Source organism: Anabrus simplex, chromosome 4, assembly GCF_040414725.1.
Source record: "Anabrus simplex isolate iqAnaSimp1 chromosome 4, ASM4041472v1, whole genome shotgun sequence".
Lineage (NCBI taxonomy): Eukaryota > Metazoa > Arthropoda > Insecta > Orthoptera > Tettigoniidae > Anabrus > Anabrus simplex.
The window spans coordinates 188,761,902-188,786,429 of record NC_090268.1 but is presented as its reverse complement, the minus strand read 5'-3'; the positions used below and the strand labels follow the sequence as shown (position 1 = coordinate 188,786,429).

Sequence of the window (24,528 nt, the reverse complement as noted above, 5' to 3'; positions counted from 1 at the left end):
AAGCGGCACTTTTACCACTTACGGCTTTGGACGTACGTTCTACCAATATTTGTTCTCGGCTACATCGAACCATCTTGGCGTTATGGGAATCGGAGTGGCTAGCTATCCGAACTCTCAACAAGCTGAGAGCAATTAAGAAGACAACCGCCGTGTGGCGGTCCTCTCGCCGGCCTATAAGCTGAGGATAGGTCATGGAAGATCAATGCACTTTTACCTACTGAAGAGGGAATACCCCCTCCCCATTGTGTTCTTGTGGTGCCGAATTCACCGTGGCACACATCCTCGCACAGTGCGCCGACTTCTCTGGCCTAAGACCGAACCTCGGTCTGCAGGAGACACTCGAACTCATACTAGGGGATGACGGAATACTCTTGATCTCGTCATTCGCTTTATGTGTGAGAATGGGTTAATAAAAAGGGGTTTATAAATTCCAAGTTTTTGGCTTAACACGTTCAGTACCTGCTTCTGAGCGGGACACTTGAATGCCTGGACCAGCCATTTTCATGCCCGGCCCTCTTGACGTGCATCACTTAATAAAATTTACAATTATTCCTAAACTAAGGATGTTACAAACATGATACTTCGTGCTTACCTCTAGTAAATATTTAGGGTGTGATATCTGGTGTGACAGGTTTCAAAATACATCTAATTTTATACAGCCTATCTGTATTTTCGGCGTAATGATTACTGTCACTGAAGTAAAGAAATGAAAGAATATGAAGGAAGCGTATTCGGAACATTGTTTTAAAAAATATCGGAGTATGAAAAACAGGGTCCTCGGTCCAGTATATTTTTTTATCAGGATTTTGGGCTAATCGGTTTCCACGATTGCATGATCGAATTATTTGTGAAAAGCCGGGGCGCCGCACTTATCACTTGACTCGCGTATAGATTGGTCTGCTCACACATATACTGATAAAATTCGTCATTCATGAAAATACTCACGTAGCTCAAAATATCCTGCTTATTTATATTTGATAATTTATAACTGAATTCTCTGTAAATAGTGGAACAGGTGGACAATAACCAGGATGATATGTATCAGGCACTTCACCTTCCTCTATAGGCCTATCGGATTCGGGAATCGGAATTTCCTCGTCACTCTCACTTTCACTATCTGAGTCTCTTTGAGGAATAAGTTCATCACCAGAATAATCATTGTGAACAATTTGTAATAATTTATCTTCCGTAAGAAACTTTGTTTTATAAGCCATTATTCTACACTCGGTAAGAACCACACGCACTGCATTGAAATCTCAAGTACCGACTTGACGCGCGAGGAAGTGCTGAGATATTCCCGCTAAAATAGCTAAGATAACATGAGCCCACTCAAAGCCAGGGTTATCTCAAAAAGGTAAACCAACTTCCTGCTACAACCAGTAACGCTGACTAAGGTGTAAGACTGCATAGATGACGAATATAAACAGCATTGCTTCGCGCGGAACATTAAACGTCTTACGCCGTCTGATTTATATATTATTTTCTTTAGTCCAGCCCGGTTTACAAGACTTTCACATACGCGTAACGACTGTCGTTTGTTTACACGCTTGCGGCCTCCTCGGCAAGGATGTTGTCAAGCGGCGCTCAGTGCTGCCAACCTCTGTACTTAGGAACTAATGAGTGAGGAGTGATTCGCTAGCTGGTGGTGGTGATTATTGTACCGGTACGTATACCTCTACGCCGCGCGTTCAAAATGAGCGCCTAGAAGAACTCCTCTATCTATCAAATATGAAACCAATAACACAAGAACTTACTCTGAAGATGTCACCACTTAAATCTGATAAAGTTTTGTTATTGTGAAGTTTCCTGTACTGTGTGAATTTCTACTTGTTTTGTTTGCCCTTCATCAAGAAGTTCGGACATTCTGCCATAGATGTCACTGCTAAAAAACTATAATCATGCACCCTGGTGCGGTTCTTTTCCGCAACGGTCCAATAGGTTGGTACTAGATACCTCTGCGTAATAAGATTTCCATATGTAAATAGTGCCTTGTAAGGCCAGTGATTATTAGATTTTTATGTTGTGTTGCCTTGAGTAGGCTTGGAATACCGAGAGCACCCTAGCTCTTTTTCAAGTGTTGTAAAAGTGCCTCCGGGAGGCATGATATTGTAGTTTAAGGAGCCAGTGCTCCATGTATCAGGGGATTTCTGTCCTTGTGTATATTTGTGAGCTTTGTAAATTTGAGCTAGGAGCTCAAGAATTGTAAATCTAGGGGCTTGTAGCCCAAGAGGGTTAAAGTTCTGAAATCTTGGATTTTTTCTATTTTGCACCTGAAATGTCATTGATATCTCACTAAGTGAAAATTTGTTAACTTTGTTGTTTTCAAAAATATAACCTTCAGTTTACGTTTTAAATTCAATTCTTGACTTTGTAGTTAGACCCATTCATTCCGGCACCTTCTTTCACCTCTGTTGGTCCACGAAGACCCCGGAACAGTTATTATTACACGATTGGTGAGGAGTTCTTCTTGCCGTGCGGACGTCAGGATAGGACTTGGACAAGACCATTAGTCTGGATACATTTTCTTGCGCTTTTATTGTGCTAGGGTTGGTAACGGATTATAATGAGCATTATTGACGGGAACGAGATCACGTGCCACTTCACATTGACCAATAGGAATGCAAGTACGTACTTCAGAAATGAAAATGGCGTGTAATACTCTTCATTAGGTTATAAAAGTAAATGTACTTCTTGGGGCGGGATGGTGTGTTCCTGGACGTCGCAATAAACACATATCTCCTCCGAGACGCACTCCAAGTAAAGATTTCACTAATTTCCACTTACTTATAACATGAGAAATATGTTGTCAACCGGGCTGGAGTAATGCCCACTTAAGGGGAGACTGTACTCCGTATACCGACAATGTTAAATTACCAAATTTGAGATACACTTTCCTCAGAAACAGTATTTTCTATAAGAATAGAATTTTATACACTTGTTTAATGCTTTATTTCGTGTCTTGAACCAATTGTTAAGGAGTCTCAAATTGAAAGGGAATAATGTTTATGTATTTTTGAACATTTGTGAAACGTTCCACTTTTTTCGTATATAAAACACTTAATGAGCATTTTTGTATTGGACACGGGACATTCAGTAAATGTAATAATGTGTATTTATATTGGTCGAATAAGCAGTAAAAATTTCATATACGTATTTTGGATAGTTTCTGAGAAACGTAAACTTTTATGTAAAAAACGTTTTGAGGTAATTTATGTCAAAGTTGACATGGCACACAACTGACATCAAAACTTTCCAGGTCCGTAATCGGGATCATTATCCTTCTCTGCAACATCCGTGGCCCTTTTCATTTGCCTGACATTTTGACTGTTTCTTGGTGATTACCAACTCTCTTTTAGCCTTTTTCACACGGATTGTATCAATTTCGGAGCAATGTCACCTTGTCACGCCTCGCTCCATACCTAATTTCTTCATGACATTTTGCCCACACTACCGTCATTGAATGATATCACCGCATCATACACACCCATCAACTATGTTTCATACCCTACAAAGATTATTATAGGTATTTGGCGGCATTCAGAACATTCAAAAAGTAATCTACAGGCAAGTCTCTTTCTTGCAGTAATATCTTCATAACACACAATGCTGTCACACACACCACAAAATTTATTATTATTATATTATTATTATATTTGCCTTTATTTGTAGTGGCGAAGTTAGGACTCATGGTCCTCTCTTACACTTAACCACACTTCATTAACATAGTACATCTGAGAGCAATATTCATAATCTTATCTTAAAACTACCATTACAAACTAGAAACAAAATATGAAACATAATAACATAAACTCTATAAATATTCTTAGTCATGTCTTAAACTGTCGTTACAAATTAAAAGTTGATTGACACTAAATACCCTAAGCACAGTAAACGTACATTCATACACACATTCACTCTGCCAGATTCATTCAGCCTGGCGGCACATATCGAGGAGATGCTCACGGAAAGACAACTTGAAGGAATTTAAGGATTGTATGGCTCTAATGTTGTGGGGGAGAGAATTCCATATTCTAGCTCCATTTGCAACAAAGGAACGGCTGAATGCTGCTGACCTGCTGAGAGGGATAGCAAGTGTACTGCCAGAGCGTGTATTATGCTGGTGGAAAGAGGATAGGAAATTGAGTTGTGAAGATAAGTAGTATGGGATATTCTCTTTTAATACTCGAAAGATTAATACTGCCACGTGGAGGTTTCTATATTGTTCAAATTTTAGAAGTGAAAGTTGTCGATAATAAGGGGTAACATGAACATCATAGCGTAAGGAAAAGATAAATCTAATACACGAATTCATAGCACGTTGTAATCGGTTTAGTCGTTCTCTCGTGGCATCAATTAGTACTACGTCACAGTAGGAAAATATAGGGAGGATAAGAGTATTTATAAGACTAATTCTCATGTTTAGTGGCAGCATATTTTGATGATATTTTAGTGGGTGAAGGGACGCGTACACTTTTCTACAGATATTTGTAATGTGCTCTCCCCAGTTAAGATTCTCGTTTATAATTACCCCAAGATTTCTTACCGAGTTTTCGTACGGAATAATTTTACCAGATGAAGTTAGTGGAGGAATGTTTTTGTTTTTTGCCGCACTGATTTGTTTCGTTTGCCCAACAATAATAGCTTTAGATTTTGATGGATTAATTAAAATACAGTTTTCATGAGCGTATGCACAGATATTATTTAAGTCAGAGTTCATATAACCTATTGCTTGATTGATGTCTGAAATTTTGGAATGGTAATAGGTCTGCAGATCGTCAGCATACAAGTGGTATTTACAGTGTCTTAGCCGTGTCGATATATCGTTAATATAGATAACAAAGAGAAGTGGTCCAAGTACAGAGCCTTGTGGTACTCCTGAAAATTTCATTACCCATTCGGATGACCTATTCTGAATAATTACGCGTTGTTTTCGTTCCGTAAGATATGAGAGAAAGAATTCTAGGGCTGTCTGTCCAAGGTGAAGCGATTTCAATTTAGCAACCAGTACGTCTATATTTACTGTGTCAAAAGCGCTGCTAAAATCAAGAAGTGTAAGTAACGTCACCTGCCTTTCGTCCATAGCGCGTCTCATGTCGTCTGTAACTTTCAGCAGGGCAGTGGCCGTACTGTGTCCCTTTTTGAAACCCGATTGTAAAGGGTCAAGTAGTTTGTATTTATTTAAATAGTCGGTTAATTGCACGTGTACTATGCGTTCAAGAGGCTTCGAAAGAGATGAAAGTATGCAAACAGGTCGATAATCTGTTATAAGTACAGGTGAGGAAGTTTTGGGAACAGGATTTATAATGGCATTTTTCCACATTTTTGGAAAGTGGCCTCTTGTGAGGCACGTGTTGTATATATGAGTAATGGCAGGAAGAATAATGTCAATGATGTGTTGTATTATGAGTATGGGTATTTCATCAGGTCCTACAGCAGATGATGTAATTGATAATATCTCTGTGACTTCGCGAAATTCAAAGAATGGCCTATTTGGTGGTGGCTGGTTCAGAAGAGATTGTATAGTCTGTGATATTGTGCGTATTTCCGGTTTAATTTTTACTTCAGAAAAATGAGCATTCAATCTCTCCAGAGAGATGTCTGGATGACATGGCTGGGGCAAAGCTTTCCCAATTCCAATGGAACGAAGTTGTTTCCAAGTGTTTGACACATTTAAATTTCCAGCCAGGTGATTGTAAAAAGAAAATTTCTTATTTCGAATTATTACTTTAATTCTATTCCGAAGTTGTCGATACTGTTCAAGCGCACTGGAAGAGTGTGTGCGTCTGTAGAGCCGGTGTAACGCGTCACGGTGAGACATCATTTGTTTAATGTCATCGGTCAGCCATGGAGAAGGAGGTCGGGAGACTTTGGCCGTACGCTTAGGTCCATGTTTATCAAGGAGACCAAGTATAAGTGAACTTAAAGTTTCAACTTTCTTATCGATACCGTTTATATTTTTTACGTCATCCCAAGGTCTATTCAAGGCGTCAACTCTCAGATGATCTAAGTTTATATGTTTAATGTCCCTGAATGTGATGTATCTGGACTTATACTTCGGTACTTTGAGCGAGTAAGAAAAGTATATTAAGTCATGTGTCGATATACTAGGGGTAGGAATTTGTCCATGTGATACTATTTTCTGTGGGTTGTTAGTGACCATTAAGTCAATTAGTGTATGTGAAGATGAGGTATGATTTGTCGGTTTTAGTGGAAGTATTGTCATGTCACACGTCTGGAAAATACTTAAGAGTTGCTTTGTATCTCCACTCTGTTCCAGTAAATTAGTATTGAAGTCTCCAAATATTAAAATATGTTCATAAGCAGGTAATAGTCTCTGCAGGATGTCTTCAATGTCTGAGAGGTGACCTACCCGTGGTGGCCGATAAACAACTCCTATTAGGGCTTTAACTGTTGTCACAGTTATCTCGGCAAAAATGAACTCAGGTCTCGGGTCAGGACAGTGGGCATTTACACTTCATAATACTACTAACAGCAGCTGGCAGTAGCTATTTATCTATCATAATGTTCCCATTCAATGGTTTTTTACTAGTGAATCGTCATAATCAGCCCATACACTCTCATTCACAATATTTACACTCGTATCAGTAGAAGATAGCTCTAATTTCGAGGCACTACAAATATTTACACTTGGAGAACATTACTTATCTCCACTCCCACCATTACCACCATGATTGGTATATTTTACAACATGTACACTAGTTTCCGAATTGTTTACACAATCCTCAGTATTTACAAGTATAATCTTCTTTCTCCCGGCCACGAAACTGCTACGCTTGCCGGCGGACTTGAGGGAAATGAAATACCTCTCGCGGACCAAACACACTACCCCCTGCGGGTGGGGGACGCACATGTTGCTCAGAGCAACCTCGCAAAGAGTAAAAGGGGCACCACCCTACCTTCGACCAACCTGAAGTCTGTCCCGGCTGGCAGTTCCCAGCCGGTTTAGCAAGAGGGGAAGACCAAGGGTTGCCTGTACTTGCGAGTAGTACCACTATATTAGGTACGAAATAGGTTTGTGAGTCATTAAAGTACTTTTGATTCGTACCATCACCCGGGGAACACCATGGGTTGCATGTACTTGCGAGTACCACTATATTAGGTACGAAATAGGTTTGTAATTAGTAGCAGCAAGAGGGGGTTCTCTTGTGGGTTTACAGTGCCCGTGCGTCGTACCCATGTGAGCAACACCGCGGGTCTGGGCGTTGCCTGTGTGTTGTACCGCTATATGAGTGACACCGTGGGTCTGCGTTGCCTGGGATTAGTACCCACTATGTGATAAAAAGTTATTATGTTAATAAAACCACCTTTCCAATACACAATAGTCCTTTATATTTAGGATAAAGCCGTTTATAGAAATTACAAGTAGGACATGTTTCGCTCAATCTTAGTGAGCATTATCTGCTAAAGATAAAATACGAATTTTAACAATTTAAAAATAATCAATATTATACACTGACTGACAGAGCAAAGAAGGAGTGGTTCGAAAGGGATGAAAGTTGGGGAAAAAACAGAGACGGCACGGACGAATAATTGATGTTTATTTCAAACCGATATGCAGGTTACACAATGCGCACGGCATCGACTCAGTAGGATGTAGGACCACCGCAAGCGGCGATGCACGCAGAAAGACGTCGAGGTACAGAGTCAATAAAGAGTGCGGATGGTGTCCTGAGGGATGGTTCTCCATTCTCTGTCAACCATTTGCCACAGTTGGTCGTCCGTACGAGGCTGGGGCAGAGTTTGCAAACGGCGTCCAATGAGATCCCACACGTGTTCGATTGGTGAGAGATCCGGAGAGTACGCTGGCCACGGAAGCATCTGTACACCTCGTAGAGCCTGTTGGGAGATGTGAGCAGTGTGTGGGCGGGCATTATCCTGCTGAAACAGAGCATTGGGCAGCCCCTGAAGGTACGGGAGTGCCACCGGCCGCAGCACATGCTGCACGTAGCGGTGGGCATTTAACGTGCCTTGAATACGCACTAGAGGTGACGTGGAATCTTACGCAATAGCGCCCCAAACCATGATGCCGCGTTGTCTAGCGGTAGGGCGCTCCACAGTTACTGCCGGATTTGACCTTTCTCCACGCCGACGCCACACTCGTCTGCGGTGAGTATCACTGACAGAACAGAAGTGTGACTCATCGGAGAACACGACGTTCCGCCATTCCCTCATCCAAGTCGCTCTAGCCCGGCACCATGCCAGGCGTGCACGTCTATGCTGTGGAGTCAATGGTAGTCTTCTGAGCGGACGCCGGGAGTGCAGGTCTCCTTCAACCAATCGACGGGAAATTGTTCTGGTCGATATTGGAACAGCCAGGGTGTCTTGCACATGCTGAAGAATGGCGGTTGACGTGGCGTGCGGGGCTGCCACCGCTTGGCGGCGGATGCGCCGATCCTCGCGTGCTGACGTCACTCGGGCTGCGCCTGGACCCCTCGCACGTGCCACATGTCCCTGCGCCAACCATCTTAGCCACAGGCGCTGCACCGTGGACACATCCCTATGGGTATCGGCTGCGATTTGACGAAGCGACCAACCTGCCTTTCTCAGCCCGATCACCATACCCCTCGTAAAGTCGTCTGTCTGCTGGAAATGCCTCCGTTGACGGCGGCCTGGCATTCTTAGCTATACACGTGTCCTGTGGCACACGACAACACGTTCTACAATGACTGTCGGCTGAGAAATCACGGTACGAAGTGGGCCATTCGCCAACGCCGTGTCCCATTTATCGTTCGCTACGTGCGCAGCACAACGGCGCATTTCACATCATGAGCATACCTCAGTGTCGTCAGTCTACCCTGCAATTGGCATAAAGTTCTGACCACTCCTTCTTGGTGTTGCATTTGCTCTGTCAGTCAGTGTATTATGTCTATTAAAGCAAATATTGATCTTTAAAATTGCTTAAAATGTAAGTGGAATGAATGACTTGAAAATGTTACTATAATATGTTGTGATTAATTGTTCGTATGAATCAATGACCATAATAATGTTCGCTCAATGGCATTAGACTGTTTGTGATTAAAAAGAGTTATTCTCATAAGGGTGAGCTCTTGTAGTGAACTATGGTGTTGTTTTATAAAATAAACATGAGGAATGCTAAAATCACATATATTGTTTGAAAAACGAACTGCACTGTTGGATAAAACGTCGTCGGGATCGGCGCAAAATAACCTCATGGGACTCCCTCGCGTTGTGTTTCAAACATTATTTATGTAGTAGTGTGTTGATATTGGGCTTCAAATGGAGAACTGCTGATATCGTAGGTGAAAAGACATAAATCGGGTGAATCCTGTAAAAAAGAAGAGAAAGGAAGAATAGTATGTGTGTCAGTTGCTGGAATTTAAAGGCTGTACTACTGTAAGAAAATAATTGAAGGCACTTGCCCGTGTGTTGATTGAGGGGAGATTAGTCCCTTTGTTGTTACGGAGGTTTGATGGTCACTGACTTGCTGCTACGTTTGTTGTACGAATGTGATCGTAGAGGCGGGGAAGATAGTGGGAAGAGGAAGGAAGGCGGGACGTTACTCGAGTTGTCGGCCATTGGAGGGGACGCTGTGCTAGGAGGCGTTGTATGTGTGGCTACTATTGCTGTTGTTAGTACAGGAAGATTGAAAGCATGTTTGTAATGGAAAATCTTCCTGAAATTTTAGCATAGATTCCAAAGTTAGCGATTAGATTGGGGATTTGCTCAATTATGGAACTATTAATGTCCGAGACGTCATTTAAATTACTATTTTTATTAAAGTACTGGTCCAAGGAAATGTAAGCATTTTCATACCCAGTCATTAGACTGCTTTTATTTACGTATTTGAGTATTTGCATATCTTGATCGATAGTACCGAAATTATGCCCCGTGTCCCTCATATGAATACTTACGGCGGAATGCTTTTTGTGTTTCAAGGCATTATAATGTTCTAAATACCTTATTCTAAAGCTACTGGCCAGTTTGCCCTATATAAGAAAAATTGCACTGTGTGCATCTGAGTCTATATATTCCCGAGTTTGAGAATCTGTCGTAAATAGTATTCACGGAGTTGGAATTGAAAAAAATATTACGGTTGGTGTTGCGGGTCCGGTATGCAATGTTAATATTGTGCTTTATTTAATGGTTTAGTGACATTGTGAATAGCTGGGTTTGTGAAAGTTAATTATTATGAATCTCATTCCGTATTGACGGTTATCACTTTACAAAATAAAATATTTATGAAATCCTCCTATCAATACAAGTCAAGTCATCTGTTAGATGAAGCAAAGTCTATACATGTTTCAGCCTAATCTCAAGGCCATCTTCAGTAGTAAAACAATGATTACATAATATACAAACAAATTAAAAATCGTAATGATGTGAAGTGACGGTGATCATGATTGGTGAGTTAAAAACACATTGAGGTACATAGTCCTCTCGTCTAATGGATCTTGCTGACTGTTAAATAAAAACACTATGCTGAGGAGTGTAGTGAGACCGCCAATACAACGAATAAAACGTGTGTAACATCTGTAATGAGAAAAAAGGAATATATGAGTGGATGATGAACAAGTTTTAAACTTTTATTAAATTTTATTTTGTAAAGTGATAACCGTCAATACGGAATGAGCTCTCAGCTCACCACCACAATAGCTAAAGGGCAGAAAACCCCTAAGTACAAGGAGCACTTGCTCCTAATTACAACGTTAAGAAAAAGAGCAGACCCGCTCTCAATTTGACAAGCCTATCAAAGGCTACAACAAACTTCATTTCTATCTGCCCTTAAGGCACACCAAGAAACAGGGGTATTTGACACCCAACCTACAGGGCCTTTATATGAGGAAAATAAAACATCAGGTTAAGTTACTGGCCCATAATACAAAATAGAATGGAGGCGAAGCTTGCACTCCTAATACACTTTTGAAACCTACTTGGCACTAGGCCGCTTACGCAAGGGCTAATCCCATACTAAGGAGGTGACACGATAAGAAAACTTTATTACATTACGAAGAGAAGAAAAACGGTTATGAAAACGTAGTCACCTCAAACAATATGAGTGGGAGCTCGAGAGGGTTAGGCACTCTCTATCCCAATTTGTAGTTAAAGAGACGGAATTTTTACCAAATGTCTATTACATTTTAAAGATAGGTTACATGGGAAAAGTTTCGAACCTGCCCCGAGAGTTAAACTGCTGAACTAGCAAGAAAGAAGGTTATTAAACGGCCAATACCTTGTAGATGAACTTGCTCCTTGGAGAAAGAGCCGCTTCCCGCCCCCTGCTATATATGTTCACACACTGCGAAAGATGTTACTGAAGTGGCCCCGAGACAAGAAAATCAGCAGTTTATATACCCTCGTGGAACGTTATTATTGAAGATGCCACGAACCTGCTACGCAGGCGTAGCAGGGGGAGAGGTGATACTCCCACGTGGCGCGTCCCAGGTGGCGGATAGGGGGGTCCTAACCGGCTTGCCGGCGGACTTGAGGGAAATAAAATACCTGTCGCGGACCAAACACACAACCCCCTGCGGGTGCTGGACGCACATGTAGAATACACCCGCGGTATCCCCTGCCTGTGAATAGCTGGGTTTGTGAAAGTTATTCCTGTCGTAAGAGGCGACTAAAAGGGGCGACCAAGGGCTGACTGAATTAGAACCATGAAACTAATTTTGAATCGTACCATCACGCGGGGAACACCATAGGTTGCCTGTACTTGCGAGGTTCGTGATTAGTAGCAGTAAAGAGGCTGGCCTGGGGGTTTCCAGTACCCGTGCGTCGTACCCATGTGAGCAATACCGCGGGTCTGGGCGTAGCCTCTGAGTTGTATCGCTATGTGAGCAGCACCATAGGTCTGTGTTGCCTGCGATTAGTACCCACTATGTGAGGAACACCACGGGAATACCGGCGCCCGTGATTAGTACACATAGGTGGGGAACCTTATCGGTTTGCGTTGGCTCTGAGGGGCGCCATTGTGTGGGAAACACCATAGGTCTGCGTTACCTGTACGAAGTACAATACTTGTGAGTAGTGCCATCTTCTGTGGAACACCGTGAGTCTTCGCTACTTTTGATTAGTACCCCCAACATGACAAATGCGATGGTTCTACTTTACTCGCAACATGTACCATTCTGTGGGGCATTGGACGTGGATTTTGCACCCCTTTAGACATCAAGCATCATTGTGCTTTATAAGAGGTCCCTTGGTCAGTAATAATATTATTTACGATCTTGTTTTGAGTCTGATCCACTGGTTTTTGTTTGTTTGTTTGTTTGTTTTTCGTTTTTTGTTGAGTTCATGTCCATCCATTCATTCTTCATGACATTTTTATTTTATTTTGGTCAGTGGATGAATCTGAACTTTTTGTTATTTCATTTCGTACCATTAGGGGCCGATGACCCCTTTAAACAACAAGCATCATCATCATCATCATCATCATCATCATCATCACCGGTTATCTGTTTGTTAAATTTCGATATTGACATGGATTTCAATTCTTTAAATAAAGATGGGAGGTTCTTCTTTACTTCGTATTTCACGTCGTTTCGATGTTCGATAGGGTGGTACTTCGGGGCGAGCTTCGGCCTGCTCGCGTGGCGGAAGGCCTCCATCTTCTTGTTCTGCAGGCAAGGGCTCTTCTCCTTCTTCAGGCAGCTGGAACACTTCTTCTGGCCTGAGGGCCTGTGGCAAGTCCCAATCGCGTGTGGCGGCGGGATTCCGAGTGAACGCATTGTCAGCCAGAATCCTGGCTGCTGCGACACCTCGGGCTGGTAAGTTTTCGTAGAGGTAGTGGGTCTCAGGGCCAACACGTCGGAAGAACCCTGGAATCCCGTCATACCTTACACTGCCCGGTAGCCGGCCAATCCGCATTCGCTATCTGACGCCGGTCGGATCCTCAAAATCCCCGAGGCTCCGAAGGTACGCGTTGATTGGCTTATGGACCAGGTAATCGCCCGAGTCCAAAAATCTCAGGCCACGAACCTGCTACGCAGGCGTAGCAGGGGGAGAGGTGATACTCCCACGTGGCGCGTCCCAGGTGGCGGATAGGGGGGTCCTAACCGGCTTGCCGGCGGACTTGAGGGAAATAAAATACCTCTCGTGGACCAAACACACTACCCCCTGCGGGTGGGGGACGCACATGTAGAATACACCCGCGGTATCCCCTGCCTGTCGTAAGAGGCGACAAAAAGGGGCGACCAAGGGCTGACTGAATTAGAACCATGAAACTAATTTTGAATCGTACCATCACGCGGGGAACGCCATAGGTTGCCTGTACTTGCGAGTAGTACCACTAAATTCGGTACGAAATAGGTTTGTGATTAGTAGCAGTTAAAGCCTGGCCTGGTGGATTCCAGTACCCGTGCGTCGTACCCATGTGTGCAACACCGCGGGTCTGGGCGTAGCCTGTGAGTTGTACCACTATGGGTCTGCGTTGCCTGTGATTAGTACCCACTATGTGAGGAACACCACGGGAATACCGGCGCCCGTGTTTAGTACACCTAGGTGGGGAACCTTCTCGGTTTGCGTTGACTCTGAGTTGGACCATTGTGTGAGACACACCATAGGTCTGCGTTACTTGTACGTATTGCAATACTTGTGAGTAGTACCATCTTTTGTGGAACACCGTGAGTCTTCGCTACTTCTGATTAATACCCCAACATGACACATACCCTGGTTCTATTTTACTCGCGACATGTACCATTCTGTGGGGCCTTAGACGTGGATTTTGCACCTACTTTAGACACCAAGCATCATTGTGCTTTATAAGTGGTTCCTTGGTCGGTAATAATGTTATTTTCGATCTGTATCGAGTCCGATCCACTGGTTTTTGTTTGTTTGTTTTGTGTTTTGTTGAGTTCCTGTCCATCCATTCATTCTTAATGCCATATTTTATTTTTATTTTGGTCAGTGGATGCCTTTGCAATTTTTGTTCTTTCATTTCGTACCATTAGGGGCCGATGACCTTCGATGTTAGGCCCCTTAAAACAACAAGCATCATCATCATCATCATCACTTTTTGCGCTTTGCTCTTGAAAAATCGGTAACATTCGGATTAAAAAATCTCTTCATCTTGTTTCTTGTAGGGCCGTTATGGATATCTGATTTTCGTGAAGAGATTTGGTGAGGGTTTTCAGCTTGCCAGTTTGTGTAAGTGAATTTTTGTTGAGTGTTATTGGAAAGGTTTTGGATTTTGGCCTGAAGTTTTGACTCTCATGGTACACCGAGACGCTCCGCCTCGTCTCTTGCATGATGTCGAGTCTCCCCCAGAATCCGAACGAGACTCGTGCACCGTGGTATTCACGACGAGGGATTTATCCGAAGATTTACCCCCTGGGGTATGTTTCTTGAAACGTTGTGCCAGCATGCTTCTTGACTTGACTTTGTTTTGGACGGGTACCCATCTTTTTACAACTAGGGTTGTTAGCCCTAGAGGTTGCTTCAAGATGTTTTCCGGCTTCTGGCCATTTACCAGTCTTCGCCGTAACCCTGACAAGGGACAGGTTTTTTCCACGGTGGTATTTTATTTCCCTACTACTCTCTGACTGTCGGCGGCACAGCCAGCGACCTTCCCCAATTCCAATGGTACGCGCCCTATAGAGGTAACTGGTACATCCCCACTATTATCATTATTATAATTACTATTATTATTATTTTATGTTGCAGATATTTCCAGGCTACTGAGAACAACGAACCTTCGAGACGACAAGTGTATATGCTTGAACAGTCCACTGAAAGGTGTATCTCATGTAACGAGCTCTCGTTGGACGGCAAGCCTTGTGGATATGCATCTGCCTCTTTCAGCCGCAATATGAGCTACCTGGCTCTGACCTGCTCTGGACCAGATGTTCCTTACGTGAAGCTGTATAAAAGCCAGCCTTTCTCACTGCTTCATACGTGGGAGAACAACACAGCTCCCAGGCAAACTCTCAAGGAGTATGTTCTCCCAGTCATCAAGGATATCCAAGTGGAGATGTCAGACGGCTTCACTGCTCAAGTGCGGCTATGGCTGCCCCCTGACCTGGATCAGAATGGCACTTCCAAGTATCCGATGGTGGTCTACGTGTGAGTACTGAATATTATGGATTGTTTCTCTTACTGTCCCGTTTAATATGCATACTGGAGTTGTGTATTTTATTTATTTAGTGTATGACTTACATTAAACACAAAACAATGGGGAATAAACAAAGAAAGAAAAATGAGTTCATGATGGACTCTTTCCATTAGCCGATATAAATTATAGTCCAGGTTCTTGAGCCATTCAACTACATCAGGTGTCGCATCAGCAAAATCTTATCTCTCGCCTGGGTAACACCTGATAGGACACTCAAAGGCGAATGGTAGATTGTCTGACTGTCATTTCTACAGTCGCAGGCAGCTGATGGTTTCCAACCCCATTTGTATGCCGAGGCAGCACAGCGTCCATGATAGTGCGAGTCCGGTTTAATCGGGCCCGTAACTGACGGTGTAGCTGGAATCCGTGGTGGGGGGGAGGTGGGTGTGCTTTTATTATGCTCTTTGACTCGTTGTCATTGTGGAGGTGCGTTCCATTCCTGTTGTAGCTTGAAGTCGTTTACCGAGTGAATCAATCCTGCTGATAGTGGTGGGTTTGTTGAAGCTATTCGGACTGACGTAATATCATATGATCTGAAATAGCAGCGTTGATTGGTAACTGCGCGTTGGATACTTTAAGATTCTGGGATTATGCTGATTTGTCTCCCAAGATGTGGAGAAGCAATATCACAGAGTGTTGGTGGGTTTAATGGTTCCAGATTCAGCCACTAAGTTTGGTTTAACTGGACATGGCAGCTGTTGAGCCATGCTTACGCACACTATTCAGCCACGGAGTAAACTAAGCCAAGTGCAGTCGTCAGGAGTACGTTTGCTCTTGCGCACCATGATGTGGCCGTCAGTTTACACAGGTTGTTTTTTCTTGCTCTTAGTTTAGCTGAAGTCTGAAAAAGGTGTTGACGTTAGGTCAAGGATCTGTCCAGTGTCACACACAGATATTTATGGTGTTTATTGTGGTAAAGCTGTACTCCGTTAAGGACAACAGATAGTTCCCTGTTTTGCTAACTTGTTACTCAGATGGAACCAACTTACTTCAGATTTTGGCTTACTAGGGCAGAGTCTCCACTTTTGAAATAGTCAGCGAGTATGAACAGATCACTCGTCACCCCTGCAGGTGGGGGACGCAGACGAAGAATACACCCACAGTATCCGCTGCTTGTCGAAAGAGGCGACTAAAAGGGGCGACCAAGGGATTATTGAATTAGGATAATTTACACTACTTGTAATTAGTACAATCACGCGAGGAGCACCATGAGTCGCCTTTACTTTTGTGTAGTACCAGTAAGTTAGGTACACAACAGGTTTGTGATAAGTAGCAACAGAGGGTGAATCAGTGTGAGTTCTAGAGTACCCGTGATTAGTCCCACTATATGAGCGACACGGTAGGTTTGCGCTATCTGCGATTAGTACCCACTATAAGAGGAACACCACGGTTTGTGTTCCCTATGAGTGGCGCCGAAAAGTGAGAAACAGCATATGTCCGCGTTACCTGTGCGTAGTACATTACCTGTGAGTAAGTAAGTAAGTAAGTAATTTCGCTTGTAAGAGAGTAATTTATTGAACATTACGGGCATTTAGCCCAGATACATGTTCACAATTCCATTACATAAAACAAAGAATCATTAAACCCAGTGAAAGTGAAGAATTGTAGACAGAACTAAGAATACACCAAATAAATTACTAAGCGGCCCCTTACAGGGGCGGACGACCAGTCCACAAGTAAGGGACAACCCTACAACCCTCTAATCTTATAACTAACTTGGTGGCCCCCCCACACCGGCGGGATACAAGACACCATGCAAGTGGCCACCCCTAACTAAATCTACTAAGCTGTCTCTAACATGGGGGGATGACCAGCCCACCTGCTAGGGCACCTTCTACATCTAAATTAAACCTATAACTAAATACTTAACTACATTAAATCTATACTAATTATAACCTAAATTTGTCTAGCCGCGACATCCACTGGTGAGGAACTGCAACCACCCTTCCCTGGAATGTCACGACCAGACATGTCTCATGAGGCTCGGAAACCGATACCTCACAGACCCCTTCAGTTATCAATGTTATTCCTCACCATTCCTTCATGTAACAGACCACATGTGTGCGCATGCCAGCTATACATGTGTGCTGTCACGCCTGTATTCTTCTGCGGAGAGGGTGGTATGACACTGCTCATCTTTCGCTGTCTCATTGAAAACTTACTTCCTCTAACCTATTACTACTCACTACCTTTCTCTACTCTACACGCCACGAACCTACTACACTTGAGGGAAATAAAATACCTCTCGCGGAGCAAACATACTACCTCCTGCTGTTGGGGGACGCACATGTAGATATTACAAGTAAGTAAGTATTCCGCTTGCACGCGAAGTTAGAGTCCGATGAGATATGTTCGACACTTGTATCGCGTATTTTCTATCACCAGTCCATAGCCGGACAGAGTAACGGAGTGTACTACCGCAGCCGGCCCTCACAGCGTGGCGGCTGGTACACAATTAAATCACACACTGCCTACTCCGTGGCTGGTGACCTCTTTATATTGCTCAAGGTCGGACGGCCGGACTGGAAATATGAGCTGCTTAATAATGTATAACTCGGCCATCCTTCCGCCGATTTTCTTGAAATTTTGGGCAGTAGTATTTGTTGTCCAGGCCTACAAGGTGACGTTCTTCAAATCACGATCTGACATTCAGTTTGTGATATAATGACATCGAACCGAATGGAACTTTCGGCGTGACGTCACTTGGCCTTGGCTGGTACTCTGCAGCAAGCGATCACTTGCATGCTGTCACCCATGATGCCGTCCGCCTCCGTAGCGTAACGGTTAGTGTTATTAGCTGCCGTCCTCGGGGGCCCGGGTTCGATTCCCGGTACTGCCAGAAATTTAAGAATGGCAGGATGGCTGGTATGTGGTTCAAATGGTTCATGCAGCTTACCTCCTATGGGGGTGTGCCTGAAAAGAGCTGCACCACCTCAGGATGAGGACACGAGTTTACTACTACCCATGATGCCTGCGCGCTCGGCGCTCGTTTTAAATCCACAGAGTCGGGTGTTAGTGCGTTGTCTTCAAGCAGTACATGAACGGCGAATGCTGACAGGGCATTCCCGTTTCAGTATCTCGTTTTGATACTCATTAATCTACTTGTATTATTTTGAAACCAACCGACCACTTCAGAATTTAAAAACAGTATGATTTGTCCTGTTTTGAATACCTTTCACTTCCCAATTTGACCTGTTAAATCAGCCGTAATATCAAATTCGCAAATATAGTGATGTACCTTGTTTTGATACCAGACGGAAAATGTCTTGATTTTCAAAATCGTATTGTTAATTTTAAACCAATAATTTAAACGATGGTAATGACCATATTTTGTAATATGTGTGTCAGATTTCGTGAAAATCAACAGAATGTATTCTTGAAAATCCAATTGGAAATTTCAGTTTTTCTCTCGTACACGTGTCATTAAATGAACAGTTGGTAAACCTAATACGAAATTTACATGGTCATGAGAATGAATAATCCGTTAATATGAGTTCTTTCTTCCGTTATAGGTACGGCGCCCCGAACACTCAGCTGATCACAGATGAATTCCAGGTTGGTTGGGGCCATTACCTAACAACTAACCGGCGGTACATCTATGCTATGATAGACGGCCACGGTTCAGGATTCAGAGGCGATTGGGCGAGATTCTCCACCTACCTTTCACTTGGGACGAAGGAAATCCAGGATCAAATTGCTGTCGTCCGGTAAGGAACTAAGACATATAAATTCACTCGATGGTTCCTGAACCACCAAAAATCGTTCTCATACGCAGTTCTCATATCTTGTTAATTTGTCGTGTCAGAAGCACTAAATAAGCTCCATATAAAATAAAAGTTTTAATGAAGGTCAGAAGTATTAACAACAACGTAACATAACTGAAGAGAAATAAATCCGAAGGTGGTTGAGCTGGGCAGTGTAGGCGATACCGTTTCGAGTACCGTCTTTGGAGAAGATGACGCTCTGTTGACTTCTTAATACCACGAACCTGCTATGCAGGCGTAGCAGGGGGAGAGGTGATACTCCCTCGTGGCGCGTCCCAGGTGGCGGATAGGGGGGTCCTAACCGGCTTGCCGGCAGACTTGAGAGAAATAAAATACCTCTCGCGGACCAAACACACACCCCCTGTGGGTGGGGGAGGCAGACGAAGAATACACCCACGGTGTCCCCTGCCTGTTGTAAGAGGCGACTAAAAGGGGTGACCAAGGGACGATCGAATTAAAACCATGAAATTACTTGTAATTAGTACCATCACGCGGGGAACACCATGAGTTGCCTTTACTTGCGTAGTACCACTGTGTTAGGTACGCAATGAATTTGTGATTTGTAGCGACAGTGTGTGAATCAGGATGGGGATCCTACAGTACCTGTGATTCGTACCCCTATATGAGCGACACCATGGGATTAGCGGCACCATGGTTCTGCCTTACCTATGCTCCGTTCCCACTATGTGAGTATTTCCACGGGATAGTACGAGTCCCTGTGGTTAGTCCACTTATGTGAGGAACGCTTTAGGTTTGCGTTGCCTGTAAGTGGTTCCGCAGTGTGCGAGACACTATAGGTCTGTGTTACATATGCGCATTACACTACCTGTTGATAGTACCATACTGTGTGGAATACCGCGAGTCTGCGGTACTTTTGATTAGTACCGCAATATTACGCAGCATGGTTCTACTTTCCTAGCGATAAATACCATTATGAGGTGCTGATGACCTGGATTTTTGACCCGTTTCGACTATATGCATAATGCATTCAGCATCGTACTATAGAAGCAGTCCCTTGGTCAGTACTATTTATTGTTTTGTACCAGCTTCTGTACATGTGAGGCACTGTGGGTCAGATCCACTGATCATTTTAAATTCATATCCGTCCATCCATTCAACTCTTCGTCCTCATGCTTTGAATTCTGGTCAGTTGAGGACTTTGGAATTTTAAATTGTAATTTCATTTCGTACCATTAGGGGTCGATGACCTTCGATGTTAGGCCCCTTAAAACAACAAGCATCATCATCATCATCAACTTCTTAATATGAGGCTTGGCCGTTCCATTCGACAGAAGGAATCTGACCAGGAGAACGGCGGATGAATTATCTTGCATAGTTGCCGGCCACAAGTTAGCCGCTTTCAGAGAGTCCGGTTTTGCAATCGTAATGCATGTTTTTGGGGAACAGTTTGCATTGAAGGAGACGATGTTTTTTCTGCGGTGTCCCACATCTTCATATCGTTGAGTCTGCTTGAAACCCCACTTCAGAAGGTCAAATTTTCATTGTTCAACACCTGAGCGCAGCTTGTTGAATGGGTTCCATGCTAAACATTCTTCTGTATAACCAGGAGGAAGTTTCTCGCGAAGTTTCATTTATTCTAGGGCTCTATTGAGACTCCCATGCCATTTACAAACTCGGACTTGGTATGCTGTACCTCCAAGATCTTCTGTTGTTATGAATAAGCTTTTTATGGAACCTAGGCGGAAAGGGGGGCCGGGGAAGCTGACTGGTTGTCATACAGAGGGTCAGCTACAGACGTGACAGCTTTTTACTTTTCTTTGCCACTGAATCCCGACGGATTTCAGAACGTGCAGTTCAAGCAAGGCGGTGCAATTTACCCTGTGATAGTTCAACAGGTCTTATTAAGCGCAAAGTCCGCCTGTAATTTTTAATTAGGTCTGTATTACACCGGGCATTCATTCTCGGTAACGGAATAGCACAGCTCCAGTACTCCGCATTTGGTGCCTGTCAGTTTCCGCACCAAATTGTTCCGAGCAGATAATTTTTTCTTGATATTGGAGCAGTGCTTCTACACCTGCACTGAAGGAGGAAGGGTGTCCTAGTGCTCATTGCCTCAGTCATCCCGTATTACCCCCTGAGGGTGGGGGCTGTAGAATAACACCCACGGTATCCCCTGCCTGTCGTAAGAGGGGTTCTGAACTTCGGAGGGTGGGTTGGCGACCACGGGTCTCTCAGCTGAGTCCTGGCATTGCTTCCAGTTACTTGTGCCAGTGTCCTCACTTTCATCTATTCTATCGACCTCACTTGGTCAACTCTTGTACTTTTCCGACCCCGACGCTATTAGGTTTGCGAGGGCTAGGGAGTCTTTCATTTTCACGCCCTTCGTGGCCCTTGTCTTTCTTTGGCCGATACGTTTATTTTTCGAAGCGTCGGATCCCTTCCAATTTTTCCCTCTGATTAGTGTTAAATAGAGGATGGTTGCCTAGTTGTACTTCCTCTTAAAACAATAATCACCACAACCACCATCCCGTATTAGGCATCGTCTAACATCGGACCCCGGGCAATGTCTGCTACGACGATCTGGGTAATACCTTGGCTGCTTATTTCGGCTACAGAGGCCCGTGGTCCGTGGGAGTTGCATTCGGGGAGGATAATTTCAGGCATGGTCTCGAAACGTCTTCAGCCTGCTCAAGGTGGTCCCCCACCAGAGTCTTTAGATTTGTTGAGGGGATCAACCCTCCGAGAACAGGCACAGCGTGAAGGAATGAGATCCAGCTTCCCTAGGTTTCTGGTTGCTACCAGAACCGATGGGCACGATTTTAAGCTGGTAAAAATCTATCCTTTTTAGTAGACACATGGAAGGCGTCTACGGCGAACTTGAAGATCTCAAGAAAATGCGCAACGGTAGTTTGCTTCTGAAGACTCGTACAGCACTGCTAGGCGAACAGTTGCTTAAGGGCACGTGTATGTTAATTACTTTCAAAAAATCGAATTTTTTTGTGTATTATTATTCTTTGGAGTTCTCTCTTTCAGAATATACATAGTTTGCGTATGTTAGCAAACATATTTTGTCCTAAATGTTGCTTTAAAAAATGTGTGCACTAACTAGCCACGCCCCTATAAATGTCAAACATTTGAAAGCGTCATAACTTTTGCACCAGTAAAGATATCGGGAAGCGGTAAGTTGTATTTTATACATTGGCTGCCCTGCCTAAGAACTGATTACTCTTAGGCCTGCCAGCTGCAAAGTGCTAGGTTGTAAACAGAAGCTAGTAGCGTACATGAAATTCTCTATTTGTAAACATCTCGTCGTTATTCAGATCCATTTAGCGTGTGTGTGAATGTTTGTTGGTCTGGAATAATGCCGGGTAAGAAGGCATTTGGTACCGGTAGACGTAAGTTTTACGGTAATCGATTCGCAAAGAAACAAAACAATGAACCAGGTAGGGTTTCTTCACCTCACGTGGTACCACATGAGGTTAGGACACCTATAAGTGCATCAAAGAAAAAGCTTCGCTACCTAGAAGAGACTTGTGAAAGTGTTGATATAGGCCCAAATCATATTGTATCTGGTTGTGTAGTAGTTGAGTTGAGTGCTCTTTCTAAACTCCTAAATAAGAGTGTAGTCTGTAAATCACGTAAAAGTGGTGGGTGTTTACAAGTTACAGAAAATATCCAGGGAAGAAAAGGTTTAGCTTCAAAGCTTAGCATTGTATGCAGTGTGTGTAATACCCAGGAAGAAGGTTATACATCTGGATTAACGGAGAAACGTATGTATAATACAAATGTAAGACTAGCTTATTCCATGCGTTGCATTGGAAAGGGATTCAGGGCTGCACAAACTTTCTGTGCTGTCATGAATTTGCCCCCTCCTCCTAGATTTGACAGATACAACAACGTACTTCTTGATAGCCTAATAATTGTAGGGAATACAAGTATGACAAACGCTGTGCAAGAAGCAATTGAACTGAATGATGGGGACAGAAACATTGTTGCAGCCTTTGATGGGAGTTGGCAAAAAAGGGGCCATACATCCCTAAATGGGGTTGTCACTGCAACATCTCTCGATAATGGAAAAATCATTGATGTGGAGTGTCTGACAAAATATTGCCAAAGTTGCCAGTCAGATAATGAAAACCATGAATGTGCCATTAATTTTGAAGGTTACAGTGGGGGAATGGAGTCACAGGGTGTCCTGAGTATTTTTAGAAGGTCAGTGGAAAATTATGGTGTTCAGTACACAAAATACCTTGGGGATGGTGATTCCAGGGGTTTCCAGAATGTTGTAAACGCTAAGCCATATGGAGAAAATGTGTCAATAGTCAAGCTGGAATGCGTAGGGCATGTTCAGAAGATATTAGGTAGTCGTTTACGAAAACTTCGAAAAGATCTAAAGGGTGTAAAACTATCAGATGGAAAATTGATTACTGGACGAGGCCGTCTCACTGATACAGAAGTAGACTTATTACAACTGTACTATGGCTTAGCTATAAGGAGAAACCAGGGTAATTTGGAAGCTGTGAGAAAATCTGTATGGGCTAGTGTACTTCACAAAGCATCAACTGATGACCACCCGCAAGATGAGTTATGTCCTCCAGGTCCAGACTCGTGGTGTGGGTACCAGAAAGCAAAGGCTGAGGGTAAAGATTATTCTCATAAACATTCATTACCCTATGCTGTTATTGAAGCCATAAAACCTATTTATAGAGATCTTAGTGACAAAAAACTCTTGGAAAAATGTCTACATGGGCGAACACAGAACCCTAATGAGAGTTTCCATCACTGCCAAAAAGTGTATTTGTAGGTCTTCCTACTCTAAAAATGGGTGTATTGGATGCAGTTATCTGCTTCAATGCAGGTGCTGCATCCAGATGTAAGGTACTGGAGTGTTTAGGAATGTCTCCAGGGGAAAATATGGCCTCAGCATTAGCTGCAATTGATCGTCGCAGGGTAATTGATGCTGAGAGGGCTGTATTTGAAAGCTCTAAAGAAGCCAGAACCAAGAGGAGGAATAGGAAAAGACAGCAGGATGACGAGAGTGTCCTCATTCATGGGGAATAAGGAGCTGGAATGCATTGACACTGTACAGGTTGGTCACAAACTTAAATTTTTACTTTGAATGACTCTCCTGAAAAGTTGTATTTTTTAGAATATTTATTTTACTATCTCAGTAACCGTTAATGATAGACCACTGAAATTTGGCACACAGTTTTAGTGTGCAATTATCTGAAAAGTAGACTACAATCATGAACATAGCTCTTTATTTATGAAAAATAGGCCATAAAATATCCAAAAAAATGTATGAAAATTTTAATAACAATTTTTAAACTTTTCCCACAAAAGAACCATCTTACCAAATATCATGATTGTAGTCTACTTTGTAGCTACATGCTGTGGGTTGCACCTGTAAAATAATCATTCATATCACACGAGTAGTTTCCGAGTTTACCCTTCCGACAGCTTGGGGTGATTTTGCAGTCTTAAAAAACATCGCAAGAAATAAACTCTCATAAAAAATTAACCATGAACCTTAACCAATACCTAATAATATAACAATAATCTACAATGTTCACTGATTGCACATAATAATTGTTGTCTATCTAGAATAAGTGTATCTGGCCAAATTATGTTAGCAAATATAGTGATTTTCCATTATTTTACTATGGTCTTCACAGACACGTGCCCTTAAGTGCGACCAATTTGGTGAAATCG

General features: G+C 43.1%; 1 protein-coding gene across 1 annotated transcript in view; it reads left to right on the top strand.

Moving 5' to 3' along the window:
- The window catches only part of LOC136872222 (venom dipeptidyl peptidase 4), a 226,349-nt gene that overhangs the window by 135,421 nt on the left and 66,400 nt on the right, over positions 1 to 24,528 (top strand). Inside the window, exons 10-11 of the mRNA XM_067146050.2 lie at positions 14,644 to 15,042; positions 18,604 to 18,798. Of these exons, the coding sequence (XP_067002151.2) occupies positions 14,644 to 15,042; positions 18,604 to 18,798 (594 nt within the window). The remainder of the gene's footprint in view (positions 1 to 14,643; positions 15,043 to 18,603; positions 18,799 to 24,528) is intronic.